Source organism: Colias philodice, chromosome 13 (genome assembly GCF_061535455.1).
Source record: "Colias philodice isolate Cphi_HAF_F1 chromosome 13, ilColPhil1 Martin Lab GWU primary, whole genome shotgun sequence".
Taxonomy (NCBI): Eukaryota; Metazoa; Arthropoda; class Insecta; order Lepidoptera; family Pieridae; genus Colias; species Colias philodice.
The window spans coordinates 11,553,279-11,570,523 of NC_143098.1; the positions used below are offsets into that span (position 1 = coordinate 11,553,279).

The following is a 17,245-nucleotide window of genomic DNA, read 5'->3' on the forward strand; positions in this document are numbered from 1 at the left end:
GCTCTATGAGAAATACGCAGGCAATTTGGCTTACTAGCAAAAAAAATTATAAAAAAAATTGGTTGTTTGTAAAGTAGGTTTACGATCGAGATGTTTACGTGATAACATCTTATTGGTGGCAGCGCTCGAGATGAGACGGGAGATCGGTCCGTCTCTCTCTCGTTATACCTACGATCGCGCTCGTGAGGTTTTGGTTTGACGCAAGTTTCTGAACATGTCACCCGACTAAAACGATTTTAAAAACGTTATCACGTCAAAATAAAATTTGAATGTCGAAACTGCGTAGCTATTAACTTGTAATCTTTCTGTATTTGTAATATGTTCTAAATTCGGTATGATTTTCGGTGCATTATATTATAACACCAAATTAAGTGCAAAAAGTTGATTAGTTTTAAAAAAATGGGCAAGTCCTGTGATTTCTATAAACTCCCAAGGGATCCCTAGAAGTAAATGACAAGACAGTATTTTGCAAATCAGTATATTTTTGCCTTCTCTTTATAAACATACCACGTGCTCATATACAGTACGTACATACACATCAATAATTTATTATCCTACGCTAACTCTATACATACAGACATTCAAGATTGCATTGTGATATTTGGAAAAGGCATTCGCTGAAATATAAAATCTTACACATTGTATACATTCTCGATAGAATGAGTAACTATGTACTATCTATTAATTCCACACTTGGCGGGATGCATTACAAGTAAATATATTATTATTATGTTGGCTTATTTACTCAATACATAACGTATTGAGACGAATCATTATTTAGTCGATTAATTTTATATTAATTAACAAATTATAGCCTGGACTGGAGTACTGTTATTTTTTCAAAGATTTTTCAGATTTTTCAGATTGATCAGCTAAATAAAAATGTTTGGCAGTTCCTATGTACAATGTCGTTAAAAAATATACTTTTAACTTCAACGAATGAAAATAATATAGTCTAAGAGCCTATTATTACAACTATATTTTAGTTTGTCTCGCTCTAATACGGTTTATTAAATTACTGGTTTTTGATCATTTTTATAAAGTAACTTAGCTAAGAAAATACAGTCAATAAATAATATCTTATTTATACCTCTTAATGAGAACGATTGATACGATTAAATTTGGTCACTAACGAAAAATATCCTATCTATGTATTTGAGCGAGACAAGGACTAAAATATTTAGTTAGAACTCATCGAGATTAGGATGATGACCTTAATAAAAATCGACACTTACCTACGATAGGACATAATAGTAAACATAATTATAAATTAATTGATAATATCGGAACTATTAAATTAAATAATTTGAGAAATTGCATTTAAATATTAAAATTGAAAATTTAATGGACACTTAAAAATATACAAAAAGTGATTGACAATTTTGACACAAGACACGAGAGAAACCAAAGCAGCGAAGCTTGTGCAAGCGAATATCAGCCTTAATATCTTAACAATTTAGTTTAAACTGCTTTGGTCGAATGCGAATTGAGTGATAAATGAAATATAAAAAACCCGCTGTGTTAATACACCTGTTAGTTATTTATTACATAATTTTTAGGTCATTATTTTTACAAAACAAAAAAATAAACGAACACGAAAAACAAGACAAAAATACAAATAATTTCACAAGAATAGGTTAAAATTAAGATACCCATAATTTTATAAAACAATATCAATAAACAGAAGCAAATAAATTATTTGAGCAAAGTAGAGACAGGTGTATTAACACGGAGGTAAAAGTCTTCGAATATACACAACTTACAAGTACAACACAAGCTATTCAGAACTAATTAAATTAAGAATTATTACTAAATAGACCCTTTCATGAGCTGTGCACACCATTTGTAGCGTTTAAAGATATTTTTTAAATATTCGATTTTGAGGGTAGTCTTATCTTGCTATAAAGTTTTTGGATAAAACATTTTATTCTCACGACAAATCATCTTTAAACGCCGCAAACTCCCACTTAAACTAGACGGCACTTAACAATACAAAAATAAATACCACTTAATAAACGTAAGGTCAGCACAAAAAGCTTGTATGTAACTAAACCGAGACATGCTTTACAAATACTATTTTATCGTTTTATTGTCCATTGTTCATCTTTTTCATTCTGTGACAACTGTTTACATCGCTACACGAGTCTATGGTACATAAAAATCGCGCAAGAGTTGCGTTAATATAAAAAATGTTTTCAATTCTGTCCGCACATTCGCGTGGAAACCTTGAAATGACAACACTATAAAAATTACTTGGTTTCTTACTCTCCAAAATGTGCAACAGCAAAATTCTTTAATTCGTGCACATATTTTTAAAACTTACTAAACTTTAAAATTTAGCAAATTATTATTGCACGTTTTTAATGCCTTGATTGTAATTTCAAGCTTCCATGCACTGCATTAGGAACAGTATCCCACCAGCACCAAACCACACACAACGTTCTAGCCGACACTGCACAACACCGAGTCACCAACACACGGCGACATTCATACTAATTAAACCCATCGAACGCGGGCCATCCGCACGTTTCCAAAGCAAAACGGTCTAGTCGATAATATCAAAAGATTTACAAATGTTCGACGAAAATATCCACAGGCGAAAATCGCCCTTATTCGTAACGTGATACTCGTTAATTCTGCGTGCACCGGTATCTCAAGCGGTTACAATGCACAGCGGGTTGAACTATACAACGTTTAGACAATGACCCTTATCCGCAGGACGCTAAGACTTAGTTGCTAGGCGGTATCCATGGTAACGGGCGCACTACAAGATGGCGCACTTGATTTTCCTGCGCTTTTTGCCGCGCACGTCGCCGTTGGTCGCGCGACTGTCGTCCGACTTGCGCGAGCGGATCTCGCGCATCAGGTCAAAGAACACCTGCACACCACACACGGGTAAGCGGACACACACACACACAACATTGTGCACTCATAGCACGTCTTGTTCTACGCTTTGCGACTTTCACGCGACGATACATTTGAGACTCGTTTTACTTTAAATTTAATTTTTCACGTGGTAAATAAATAACGCAAAATATTCTGTTCATAGATAGAATTCGATCAGCATATTTTTTTTGCATTTAAATATATTTTACTTACTTCCCGAAAACTTGGCAATTTACCATTACGGTCGGGCATATTTTTGTCAACAAAATTTTGCATACCAAAAAATACTTTCTATCGATCTAATCTATGCTAGGTGCATCAAAATACTATGCGTAGTGTACAAGACGGGCTATAGAGCGCACTAAATATAAACCAGAGACAACGCAACAGCACAGCGCTACTTGGCCGGGAACGCAACAGAAACAAAGCGGTACAGCCGAGCAGAGCTGTGCGGGTCGCAAGCTTGTGTGAACATATTGGGAAAAACAATGGGATATTTAACAAATAGAAAGACGTTTAAGACGTAGACGTTTTATTTTGACACGTCTCCATTCACCAGGGATTCAAAAATAATAATTTACGATTTTTTTGTCAAGTTATATAAGACATAATCGTTAAGAGTGGCCAAGTACATCATTATCATTATTTTAAATATAAGGAAAAACATAACAGATATTGTAAGATCGATTAAATAATAATGTAAAGTTGAATCAATAACATTAATAAATGATCTTATTTAAACCGTTAGCGGTTAGGCAATACTGACCACACTTAACGATTATTTTATGTAAATAGGTAAAGCTTCCAACACCAGACGATACATTGTCAACCAAATTGACGCAATGGTCTGTTAGCAGTTAGAGTATACTTGCTCAATGCAAGTACAATAGAACCATTAAAAGTAATGATAATAATCTTGATTTATTACTATTATTTATGACGGTAGTTGAAAAATTTTGCTAAGCATCTTATCTAGTATCAATTGAATTTCTTATCACGTAATGAGATATTGTATTCTTATTTCAATTAATGGTATGGAGTATGGACCAAGTGATAAACAGGGGTATTTCTTAATAGTGCCAAGCATTGTTATAATTCAGAATGAATTATGCAATATGAGCAATTACTAGTATTTATCACTTGGCCCATATACATATACTGTATTATGTCTGTGCATGGAAAGTATGTGTATGTGCGTGGTTGTAGTGTCAATAGTGAGCATGGAATATGTCATGTATGTTTGGAGTGACCTTATAGTGTATGTATATAGGGAAGGTTTGTTTTTGGCCGGAAGTGTATGTGTGTATGCGTGCCCGCACAGCCTGCAGGCATGTGCGTATGATTGTATATATCACTTGTCTGGCGTGGTGTGTTCGTGTGAGTGCATGATTGTATATCTCGCTTGTATGTGTGTGTGTGTGTGTGTGTGTGTGTGCGCGCACCTTATCCACGTTGTCGCGCGTCTTGGCGGAGGTCTCGACGTAGGGCACCTGCCAGGCGGCGGCGCGCTCGCGGCACGCGTCCAGCGGCACGCGCCGCTTGTCCGCCAGGTCCGACTTGTTGCCCACCAGCAGGAACGGGATGTTCTCGTCGTTCTTCACGCGCAGGATCTGCTCGCTGGAAAACACATGAAACAATTTAGTTTTATTCTCGACATTTCCATAAAAAAAGAAGAAGGCAAAGTATTGGGAAGTCTGTGATAAGCCAACTTACCGGAACTCCTGCGTGGCATCGAAGCTCTCCGGCTCCGTGATGGAGAACACGCAGAGGAACCCCTCGCCGGATCGGAAGTAGTTGTCGCGGATCGCCGCGTAGTCCTCCTGCCCCGCCGTGTCGAGGATGTCGATCTGCACCTCCTCGCCGTCCAGCACTACCTGCAAATTGATGACTGCCGGTTTGACTAGCTATACCTTGTGTCTGTATAATTCAAAATTTGCCTCCAGATTTGCTTATCAAAATAAATCAAGATCAAGATCAAGAATATCAATTTTGTACCAGCATACAATCCTAAAAATTCTCAATGGTATGGAATATTTCAGTACTTTTACAGTCACATTCTAAGCAAAATATCTCGGAATATCAAGAAATATTTGAGCTAATTGAGCCATAAATTCCACCCTAGTGTAGGGTGGAATTTAAGCCACATACCTTCTTCCTATAACTGTCCGCCTTGGTTGGCTCGTAGTCCTCCACGAATTCGTCGTACATGAACTGCAGCGTGAGCGCCGACTTGCCGACGCCGCCGGAGCCCACCATGATCACCTTGTGCAGCGTGGGCTGCGCCGCCGGCTTCTTCGACATCTTGGTGGGGTAGCGGCCGCGCTGAAATGGTTTGTGGGACGTTACAGTTTTATTCGACACAAGAAAAATCTAAGAATGTCTCGAAATTATACTTAAGGCAACAGATCAGTACTATGTGGAATTACTATGTTGAATCCGTGCTAAATAGAAAAGGTTTTTGAGCCTCAGCCTGGGAATAGATCAATTTTGGTACGAAGAAGGTGGGAATCAATACGTATTCATAATAAATAGTTACAATTGTGATTGCGACATTGAATAAACACTCCGCCTTCCACGAAAATATGTAGAAACGTTTTCTTATTTGGGCGGATTTCTGCATAATATAATTCCTAAAGTTATCGTTATTCATCTATGACGCAGTTTGTTCGACATACAGACAAAACTATAAATGCTTGTATCGGAATTGACTCAAATTTCTATCATTACTGTAATACTTATTTGCTAAAGCCAAGTAGATGCTTTAACTTTAAACATTTTAATGTTATAACTTATAAGTTACATCACAACCTACATATTTCAAGCAAATTCCACAATTCCATATATCGCGATCTCGTCTCTCGATAAGGATATTTATCAAATTCGTGTTGGCGTCACTTCAACCAGATCATCTCTAAAAAGGAAATGTGTTCATCATCTAACGATTTATTTTAAGCTAACGCAACATATGTTCGTAGTTATAGAGAAAATCCTGTCGAGGAAGGTAAACGAACTAATTTCTAAGTTTAGTATTTCCTAGAGCTCTCTTAATTTAGTCTACTTTCATGAATATAAATTGAGAAATTATACCGTGGTAATACTGAGGAAACGTGAGCGTTTTAAACGAGTTATTATGGATTCGATACGCAAAGGATACTAATAAAATAAATGACGACATATTTTGGTGTATCCGTCAATTATTTTTAATTTCTGTATCCCATCCAAACCGATGAAATGTGTATGACAAGTAGTTACTGAAGAAAAATAAAATGTAAACATAATATTATTACAGTTACGTCTCGCTTGCATCACAAGGGCTTCTGCACTAATGAGAGGCTGGCATAATCCCCCAGCAGGGCTGCGACTTAAACACATTGTATAACCCAATGCATTAAAACTGCATACACTTACAAACAAATGAGCAACTCTGTTACATAGGCCAAGTTAATCAAGAAGAAACGACATCGCATAATTTAAAATTCTAATTTGAAATGTGCATTTAATTACAAGCAGGCAGCCCTAGCTTTTAGATGTCAATGGACCTAATCACATTGCCCTACTAGTGTTGCCAACATTTACAATATTATCGTGAATAAAATAAAAAGTGCAACATTAATCAATGGATTACCTATATATCAAAGAAGCCTTGTACTTTAATGCATTTCAAAACTTAATTTGAAGATATTTCAGCAGTTTGCGACACCATTGCAATCAAGGTCGACTTGAAAGGCAAGAGGCACAATGTTGATTAATGCAATGATTAAGAGTTAAAACAATTATAAATTACTGACGGTTTAGGGTGCACTCACACACATCAGTCACCGTCAAGTCACCGATGACTGATCGGTGACGGTTTGTGTACGTATCCACAAACACCAGTCACCGTCATGTTGTCCGTCAGTCACGTCGCCGGTTTGACTGAATCATTGAACACATACATCAGGTTAGTGAGTGATTAGACGTGTGTCACGCTAGAGAACATGTAGCAATTGACGGTAGCACGACGCTGACTGAACTGAGACGTGACGGCACCGGGTGAGTGGGGATAAAAGTATGATACATGTATGGAAAGATTATTTGACGTGCCTGACCGGGGACGTCACTGATAGATTTCGTGCCGGCGACTGTCGTGTGGGAACAGAGTCATACTAGAACTATTGATACATATTTTTTTTTAATCCTGTCCGGTGACGTGCCGTGACGGTGACTGATGTGTGTGAGTGCACCCTTAGGCATTCATTTAGAAACATTTTAAAGCATTTTAAACATTTCGCAATCCCTTCTACAATACCCGCACGATTTCAAGGGCAAATTAAATCTTAGATCACTGAGCCATTTATAGTAAATTTGTCAGTTTCCAGTAAAAACAATTTAAAAGCAACCAATTATATTATTAAGTCACGTCATTAGACCACTGAAGAGATATATTTCTTTGAATCGCAAAAATGAAGTGTCGAAGTTCCTCCCTTTCCCAAAGGACGAATTGTTCCTTCCGTAACCCACACCGTTTTTCTAGATCTTTGCCATTATGTATTTGCAAATATTTGACAAGAAGCTAGTTATTTTACGACGAGCGTAGAGTCAAGGTTCATTATACATTCAATTGTAATTGAATACCTTTGTACTGCAGTCTAGACATCGTTGTTTCTTTGTAAAACATGTGCCTTAATCTAAGTGCTATAATGACTTCCCACTTTTGAACTTAAGACACTAATAAATGGTACAAGTATTTTAATGTAGGCTGACAAAGTGGGTAATTGTCTGTTCGATATTTTCTTTATCAGTTGACACAAATTGTACAAATCATTAATATACAAATCATTTACTCCAGAATTTTTAATACGATAAGTCTTTTCGAGGCCATAACAATTAAATATAAATAAAAATTGCAAATCCATCTCAATATTATGAATGAATCAGTCATATTACCAACATATCTTTATTTTTTACATTGTACAGTAAACACTGTATCTTTATTAATTAAACAACCATTCCGGATACATTTAAAAAAGCATTTTCACAATAAAGTTATTCGTAAAGTCAGCATAAAGAACATAATTATATTTCAAAGTATTTCAAAATACATTACAGTTCGATTCAAACTTAATGGCGGTTCGGAAGTTAGGTGCAGGTGCGAGTGCGGGTGCTCACAGGTCCCTTAACGCCCCGCCAATACCTAAAATTGTTCTCTGCGCATCGGATCGTACGATGTTTGTGTACTGTACCTACATAAACTGAACTTACACTTTAACCCGCATGCTAGGCTTTATAAACACATTAATTGTATAAAAGCCACAGATCACGGGAAGTAGGTCTGTCGCACAGGTAAAGCTGATTATCACATGCGGGTCACCCGTCACCGCCACGCTTTCTTTCCCATTAATTATATAGAGTATAGACAATGCTCGTGTTGTGATTTATTTATCAACGAAAGTAGGTTAATGTGTGTCACTGTGTGCAGATTGCTGCTTTACGCGCGAAAGACGGTTTACTTTTCTGCGATGATGTTTGATATTTTTTGGTATGCAAAAACTTGTTTTTTGAATGGCCTATGTTATTGTATGTAATGTATGGTTTCCTGGTGAGTTGAATGAGAACAACAAAAAATTAATACAAAATATCATAGATTATCTCAAAGCTCGTTTCTATTGCATATTACATAGATAATAATCTTACGTTTTTTCACGTCACGTATGACGGGATAAACGACGTCAATAAAACAAAAATCTCGAACAATAAAAAATAGATGACGCAATTCCACTTACAAGGTATATTCAAACGAGTTGATCTCATAAAATTCATGTATGCATGCCATTATTTTGATCCTTTGTTTGTCACTACACCCGGAACGCAAACAATACGCCCGCGGAACTGTTAGCATTACCGTACTTTATTCAATTCGCTTATCAATGAGTTCTGGTGTGATAAACACGGATTAAAATATAATAACAATTAATTGCAAAACAACTCGCCGACTTGTTGAATGGCTGCACTTCCTAGTGCGCAAGTGTTTATGTACCTAAATATTCGTGTTTGTAATTTCTTTATGTTTATTTAATTCACTGATATATACCTAATCTTAGATTTTATTATTTAATCATTTACTGGTTTCTCCACTTTTTAATGTTATTTGTTTTGATTTGTTATCATAAAGATTGAGCTGATCAGGATGTCAAGTTGGAAAGAGAATCACATTCAATTATTTTTTTATCATATTCACATTTCGAAAGCACAATAAAAATATAGTTTCATTTAAGTATAATAGTTTACCGGTAGCGGTGACCATAGTGAAAGCATTATTGATATTACCAATAATAACCAAAAAACTATATAATTTAGAAAGTGTACAGTACCAACTTACCTTCAATCAACGTACATTATTTTTCAATACCACCATTCCTTTACTTACGTCACTGATAAGCCAGTCTCATTAGCAACAATGATAATAATCTTTATTGCTTGTAAACCAGACTTATTATCGATACAAGAACTAGCACGTGTTACTAACAAATAATACTTAATTACTTATGTAGGAAGAGAGACGGTAGGCGCATCACGTCGTGACAGTACGTGACTGTTGAGGTAATAATGTACAAGAACCTCAGTTTTGAATTCTTATGGTAATTCGGTGACGATGGGAGAAATCGAAAGTGAATCACTGGTGATATTTACTGTTTATATGTGTAACAATGATTGACTACAATATAATTGTATACTCATAGAATTGTACTTAGTGTATGAACATGAAATAATCTAAAGTTATGTTGTATCGCAAAACGCTATGGAAACTAGATGATCATTTGAGTAGCCTGTACAGTTCATCGCGTTTATGATATAAATTGGAACAATGAAGAAGATAAAAAATTAATGATGACACAGTCACACCGATATTATAATAGATCGACTTTACCCTATAGTACAGTTTCTAAACATTTATTGATTATTTAAATGCAAGATTAACTGTAAAGGCCGGTAACACACTCGTCATATCCTTGTGAAAGCAAGTCACATAACATCAGGTACCTACTCATTTGCCTGCTCTTCACATAAAAAAATAATTGTGAAAACAATTCTCAACAATTCTTAAAAGTCAGAATACCTACTCCATACCTATTCGTGGCGCGGAAAATGTAAACACATTACAAGCACGGTTGGTGAAAAGTTTATCGTTCTAACTCCCCAGAGCTTTTGAATTGTAGGTTTACGTGACGTAACTACCAACTGGGTTGACAAACCCTTTTCTTTTCCCTTTCAATTTTTTACTTTTTGTCGTATAAGTTTGTATTGCTTTAACAAGAAAAGTTTCTGCTTAACAACGTGAGCTCTTTTAAAGTATTGCTAAAAGATCACTACTTTTCCTTGCTATAGTTTTTTTTTATTATCATCCTTTTTTTCCTTACTTTATGTTTTGCTTGCTGACGTCATCAAATATTGTTTTTTATAAATTTATTGTCTTTGTGCTATAGTATATGTATGTTTATGTATTCTATTTATATAATATGTATTCTATTTGTATAATATGTATTTATATATCATATGTAACTATGTATATGTGTATTTTATTTATTTGTAGTATAATTTATGTATATATATAGTAGGTATATTTGATACTTAAATAATTTTATTTATTTATTAGGTATAATTATTATCATTATTTTTTTTTCTCTTCTTTTTGCACTATCCCATTAACATCATACATTTCCTTTCCCATCAGGTTGCCTGGTAGAGATTGCTGCTTAGCAATAAGGCCGCCTCTTGTACAAACTATGCCTTCCTTTTGTATTTTAATGTTATTTTTGTCCTAACTTTGTTTGTGCAATAAAGTGTTATAAATAAATAAATAAATAAATAAACGTGAGAGTAATGTAAAAGGAAGACATAACAAGTACAAACCACACTTTAATTTTCAAGTCGAAATATTTAAGTTATATAAACCGTTAGAGGTAACCTTAACTGTAGATACTAAACCAGCTTATATTAAACACAGAAATTTCTTGAAATACAAACATAGCTCCTGAACTAACGGGACCTCGTAGAAACCCGGTTATGCGGGAACAGTCACGGCAAAGCAATAGTTTGTGCGTAATTGTAGAAATTCCGAGACACGAAGCAATCTTGTAGATACATTATTACTCAAGTACCTAATACATCTAGGAATTTATCTTATGTGCGAAAAGACGTTGAAATAATGAACAGTATGATGTTTTATTTGATCCTTTTGTCCAACACAATTAATTGACAATAGGGTACCTTTTTCTCAATATCATGAAATAGGCCATAGGAAAATATTGTTATTTGATACAATAATTTATCGTAGACTCAGTCAGTCTTACAAGTATCGTATCAAATAAAAGAGCAAAACAAGGAAAATATTAACCACAATATACATTTATATCCACTACCTATGTAAACAAAACATTATACCTATTTATAGTCTCTAGTTTTAATTCTACAACTACGGAACCAAAACCGCCTACAACTCGTACTTGACCTTTTTTGACTCAATGTGAATGTCAGCATTAGTGATATTAGTCATATTAGTCTTATCACTAACTTCGCTATTTTTGGTTCAACTGGGCGTGAGTCACTAATTTAGGCAAATTATTAAATGGGCTCGTCTAGTGCAGATATGAATCATGATATCGATCTCCGTGTCTCCGACACAGAAAGATAAATGTATGGTTTACTGAAGAATGTTGAAGTTAAAAGGGCAAGTTTAACATATTGATAAAAAATGTGTGTCTGGTGTTTATTGGTCCTATCTCTTTGATTGGAGCTGCCTGTTAAATAAATCTATAATTTAACACGGAGAAATGTCACAGTAAATTAAAGAATTCGTGTTATAATATCTCCAAATTTATTCTTAATATTGTCAATTGTCATAATCGCTTGTAAAATATTCAGGTTTTCTATTATTAGAAATTAATGACAACAATTTTTCCCATAAATAACGGAATATTCATAATCCGTTGCGTCACATGATGTCGTTCAATATCGATTCGCGTATAAAAACGACAAATGCATTCCAACAAACTTTGATTCATGTAATGACCGAATTCTTGGAAAAACGAGGCTGTGTTATCGACCTGACTCAACTTTTCTATTTCTTTCGTTTATGTTTGACTAACGATTGTGCCGTATTCGTATCGCGTACATTTCCTTTCATGATAAAAACATAATTTATGAAATTTGTTTTAAAATTACGCAAAATTATTAAAAAAAACACGCAATAATATTTTCGATGCAATTTAAAATAATTTGGAAAATCCAAAAGTGCACGCCTCATAATTTTTTTTAATAATTATTTTTGTTTATTTAATAACAATTAAACCACATCGAATCAGACCCTGAAAAATGAAAGGGTTCTATTCCTGAGCATACTCAAGCGTAAGAAAAAAAAAAGACTCGATTAGTAAAGTATTTCGGTCGCTATCGTGTTAACAAGAAAATCCTCCGCACATACAGACACACGGACGTCCAACACAGAACTTTTTTAAACTGTTTTTTAACTAGTTTAAATAACAAAAACCGGCCAAGTGCGAGTCGGGCTCGCGCACAAAGGGTTCCGTAGCAGCAAATATAATAAATTACAGTTAAATCAACCTATCTCAAAAACTATAAGAGATACTTTGATCAAACCAAAAATCGTTGAAAGAGTTAATTAGCATGCATCACCTCTATTTTTTTTAGAATTTTATACCCCGTAGTTATAAAAATAGAGGGGGGGGGACATACTTTTTACGACTTTGAGAGCTGATATCTCAAAAACCGTTCACTTTAAGAAAAATGTTTTTTAGAAAACTTTATATCATTTTAAAAGACCTTTCCATTGATACCCCACACGGGTATGTACATCGAAAAAAAAAATTTCATCCCTCAGTTACATGTATGGGGGGCCCCACCCCCAATTCTTTTTTTTACTATTTAGTGTCATATTTTTGTAGCGGTTCATACAACACATATTCCCATCAAATTTCATCACTGTAGTACTTATAGTTTCCGAGTAAATCGGCTGTGACAGACGGACAGACGGACAGACGGACAGACGGACATGACGAAACTATAAGGGTTCCGTTTTTGCCATTTTGGCTACGGAACCCTAAAAATGACATCAAAAATATCATGAATGTTAAAAATAGTGTTTTTTCTTAATATGTGTGTGTATGTATTATCTTACAAGTGCAATGTATGATACATAAAGACATTTTAAGTTTGAAAAATCAGATGTTTTGCGCGAAGTGACAGTAGTACCCACCTCAACGCTTCGCTTATGAGGCGTGCAAAAACTTAAAAAAAAAGTACCTATTAAAAGATCGAAGCTACATCAATAATTGCAACATGTCCTTCGATAAAAGGTGATCATTATGTTTTTCGGCTAACCTTCGACTGTGTGTTTCATACACCGGATCATTAACCTCACATGCAGGCTATAATTACACTCTGCTTTACGTAAACCCTTATCTCAAAATTTCAGAAGATATAGATGACGCAAGCGTGTGTTGGTATCTTGGTTAAATATTCACTACTTCGTTCACAGACAGATAAAATAATGCATTCCTAATTCCCTATCCCTTGCGCCGGATGTGTATGTTTCGAAAACTTATTTACGTAAACATAGGGGAAATATATTTTTCGCACCTAACTATACTAATTAGTATGTTTATATTTTCAAATCCTTCGCACATAAAAACAGTTTACTTATACATAATTAATAATTATATAATAATAAATAACATGGAAATACATTCTAAAAATCGCACATGCAAAAAATACAAAACAACCATAATTAACCATACCTACTTCAATTGTAATATTATAACTCTCGTCTGTTTCTGTGTAACGTTTTCACTTTTCACGCTTGGACAGCTGAATGGATTTGGATGAGTTTGTCTAAAAAGATAGGATAGGAGGGTAGAAATTTGGTCTTGCGTTAATATGGATTGCATAGATATTAGCAACATATTACGATATTGCATTGAAATAAAATACAAAAAGAAATTACAACAACAGACCTATATCTGAGCCGATATAAAAATATAATAAAAACGTTATTAAAATGAATATCAGATGAACTCGAAAGCGAGTGTAAAAGTGAAAGGAGTGGCTTCGATAATTTTTAATAGCACTTGTAATGTTATCGGCGATCGGCTCTTATCGGCCCCGCGTGTCATTGTCGAGATGAAATCGTTGCATCACATAAAAATGTCATAATCAGTTTTTACGAGTGTACTATCATTTTTATTAAAACTACGAGTTTTTAAACACTTGATGGTGCAGTTGATATACAGCCTGCTTTTAGTTCTGCTTTTGAGGGAAGTAGTTTTTTTCCCCATAAGTATAAAAATATTGTGTGATGAACATTGTTCATATAGCATCTGTATGTTCATAATACATATATGTATATGATACTATAGGAACCTTTATTCCTTAGGGAACAGGACTAATCATCTACTGGTCCATAAATATTGATTGATGGAAAGTATGTCAAATACATCTGCCATTCATCACCCAGTAGGTATGATACTTGACTTTGTTTCTCAATCATGTTTATCTTAATCTTTATCTGACTTGGTGGCCAAATAGGTAGCGCAGGAATCCAATTTATAGATTTTTGGAATAATCATATTGGGAGAGGAATAGACAAATTGTCAAAATATTTTCTACTTCTATAGTACTACATAGTGTAGACATGTTTGTTATTTTATTATTAACAACCTTGCCTGTTAATTTATATGAAAAATTAAATAAAATGAACAGAGTATGAAATTAATTACTGGATGGGACTAATGTACATATTAAAATAATAATTTGGACATTTTCTTATTATTATAGATCTGATTATTATCTGTTGTGGAATCTAATAAAAAATGCTCCAATGTGAAAAAAAATCAGGTACATTTGTAAGATTTCTGAAAACCAATAACCGTTATATTGAAGATGCATAAATCATAATCAAGTCAATGACTAAGCTCGCATGACGGCAGCGAGGAATTGCAGCAAAAACAAGATGAATGAACATAAAACTCTTTACAGTTGACTCGTTGTGAAATAGAAACCTGGGACAATGCTCCCTCGTGAGAACGGGCCGCATACAAAGTGTTACTATTGTACCTACCTTTCTATCGCACTTTCTAATTATTACCTTAATTTGATCTAATTAGTTTACTCCACTTTGTTTTTAGAGTAGAGGTGAAGAAAAAAGCTATTATAATGACTTAAAAGTGCAATAATTACAAAATAAATAGAACAAATGTATGAAATGTTTTTGTTTGATAATCAATACCATTAAAAAACAAATTAGTATAGCTATGATAGTGAAATGAATAAATATTGAATTAAGATATTGTTGACGGTACTTAAATCTGATTCAAATATATGACAGTAACTATAAATTATTCACACCACCATATCTTAAAAGGAATCTAACATTTCCCAACTATATCTATCTGATTCATTCAATAAAACTTTGACATGGAAAAATTTATATTAAATATTTATTACACTTTTCACTACCTTATTTTCCAATTTACAGCTATTCATAAACCAACAACTATTTTGTGAAGGAATTAGGGTTGGAGTGTAGCCTTGGGGGCGCTATGGAAAAAAGACTTAGACGAAATTTTGAAATTTATTTTTTTGTCAGTATAACATCTATTTTTTATGGTTTTATCTGCAAGAATAGCCTAAAATAAACCCTTATTATTCTTTGTATTTTTTCTCTAAGGTTTTCTATAAAAAATAGATGTTACTTTAGCGCCCCCAAGGGTACACCCTGACCGGAATTAGGTATCATGTTCCATTATCTAAACTAAGTAACTACCTTTTGCTCTTCTAAAAATGTTGTGGAGAGTTGATAAGCTATCGCCGAGAACATCACTAGACACTCTACACAGTCTCCTGCCTGCAGGAGCTTAGAGAAGGCCCTGGTAGTCCCATACTAGATGACTTGATTCACACAACAGAACTATTTATATTGGAAAAACTTAAATCTTTACGGTCACGTTTAATACAGCTCGAAAGGATTAGTCACACGCCGAGACAATGGAACGGTCCAGCTGTCGTGTTGCGGCAGCTAAGAGTACATCGATCTAACTGTTTACCGTACCGGCCTGCACAACGTATGACCGAACCAGGTCAGGAACAGCGTCAGACGCGTGAGAACCGTAAGACAATGCGCGAGAAACTGTGGGAGAAGGAGAGGCGTTGCCGCCGTAGTAAACAATCACGTCACTGCACACCCAAAATGGCTTTAGCTCACATACCACATAGATACGTAATTAATTACTCACCAGTGCAAAGAGGTGATCCCGTACAGGTTGTGCTTTACTATTAAATTTTGGAAACACCACTTAATTTCACTTGTTTCGTCACTGGTCTTTCACTTTACTATTCACGGAATGCAGACAATCAGACAATTCAGACATTCATCAGCCAATCTGTCAAACTTACAAAGTCCTGACTCCTGTGACTTTTTCAGTCCACAGATTATACATACGAATTAGCTTCTCATTAACATGTTGAACATATTAAAAACAATTTTCAGCATGTTTTTTATTTTCTTTTAATTTTTTATCAGAACATTTAGTTCGCAATCCTAGCTTATTATTTGTCCAAAGTTAAAGAAGGTTATCCGTTTTATCCTTAGGTTTTGTTTATTTAACCCTCATGTTGTGATTGCTCTGTCCGTTTGCTGCACAGATATACAGTGTGGAATGTTTCCTTTCAAGCAAAATTCGTTTTCTTCAGTATTTCAAATATTTTTCCTCCAGGGCCCATCGAAAATTTGTGGAAAATTTCCACACTGTATAAACATTACTTATATTTTTAATCGACATCAAAAAAAAAGGAGGAGGTTATCAATTCGGCCGGTATATTTTTTTTTATGTATGTACACCGATTACTGTGAGGTTTCTGAACCGATTTACGTGATTCTTTTTTTGTTCGATGCGTAATGGTGTCGAATTGGTCCCATCAAAATTTTATTCGGATAGGCCCAGTGTGGGCCCAGTAGTTTTTATTTTGTGAGCATTTTTGTCTGTACTCGATGACTTAATTGAAATGTAGCAAGTAACTTAGCTGTTCTGTGTAACTTAGATTCACTTCCCGGTAACCGATTGAGCTGAAATTTTGAATACTTACGTATGTAAATTGGATAGCGATGAAACATTACCATGACATAGAGCTGATTTGATGATGGAATCGGAAGGTGGCCATAGGAACTCAGTAATATATTGACTCAACTTTATCAAGTGTGGGCTCGTTTGATTCGTGTTGAAAAATACACTAAAAAGTATTAAATAAAAATAACTGCGTTAAAAACAGCCGACTTCAAAATCGGAAAAGTAAAAAATAAAAAATATTT

The 17,245-nt window shown here is 34.6% G+C and overlaps 1 protein-coding gene across 2 annotated transcripts; it reads right to left on the reverse strand.

The window, feature by feature from the left end:
* Window positions 1-464: 464 nt before the first annotated feature.
* On the reverse strand, window positions 465-16,333 carry Rala (Ras-like protein A). 2 transcript variants are annotated; one of them, XM_089702868.1, is made up of 5 exons: window positions 16,173-16,333; window positions 5,035-5,208; window positions 4,600-4,760; window positions 4,329-4,503; window positions 465-2,878 (listed from the first exon to the last, which is right to left on the reverse strand). In XM_089702868.1, the coding sequence occupies exons 2-5, from the start codon at window positions 5,185-5,187 to the stop codon at window positions 2,765-2,767; spliced, it is 603 nt and encodes a 200-aa protein (XP_089558994.1). In that variant the 5' UTR covers window positions 5,188-5,208; window positions 16,173-16,333; the 3' UTR covers window positions 465-2,764. The 2 variants fall into 2 exon arrangements, with proteins under 2 accessions (XP_089558994.1, XP_089558993.1); XM_089702867.1 differs by lacking the exon at window positions 16,173-16,333 and adding an exon at window positions 15,704-16,079.
* Between the last annotated feature and the right edge of the window lie 912 nt (window positions 16,334-17,245).

Coding starts and splice junctions, on each gene's coding strand:
- Rala (XM_089702867.1), bottom strand. CDS start 15,757: ATGTTCTCGGCGATAGCTTATCAACTCTCCACAACATTTTTAGAAGAG. Junction 5,209..15,703: donor CATTTTTAGAAGAGCAAAAG/GTAGTTACTTAG, acceptor AAACCATTTCAG/CGCGGCCGCTACCCCACCAA. Junction 4,761..5,034: donor CGGACAGTTATAGGAAGAAG/GTATGTGGCTTA, acceptor ATCAATTTGCAG/GTAGTGCTGGACGGCGAGGA.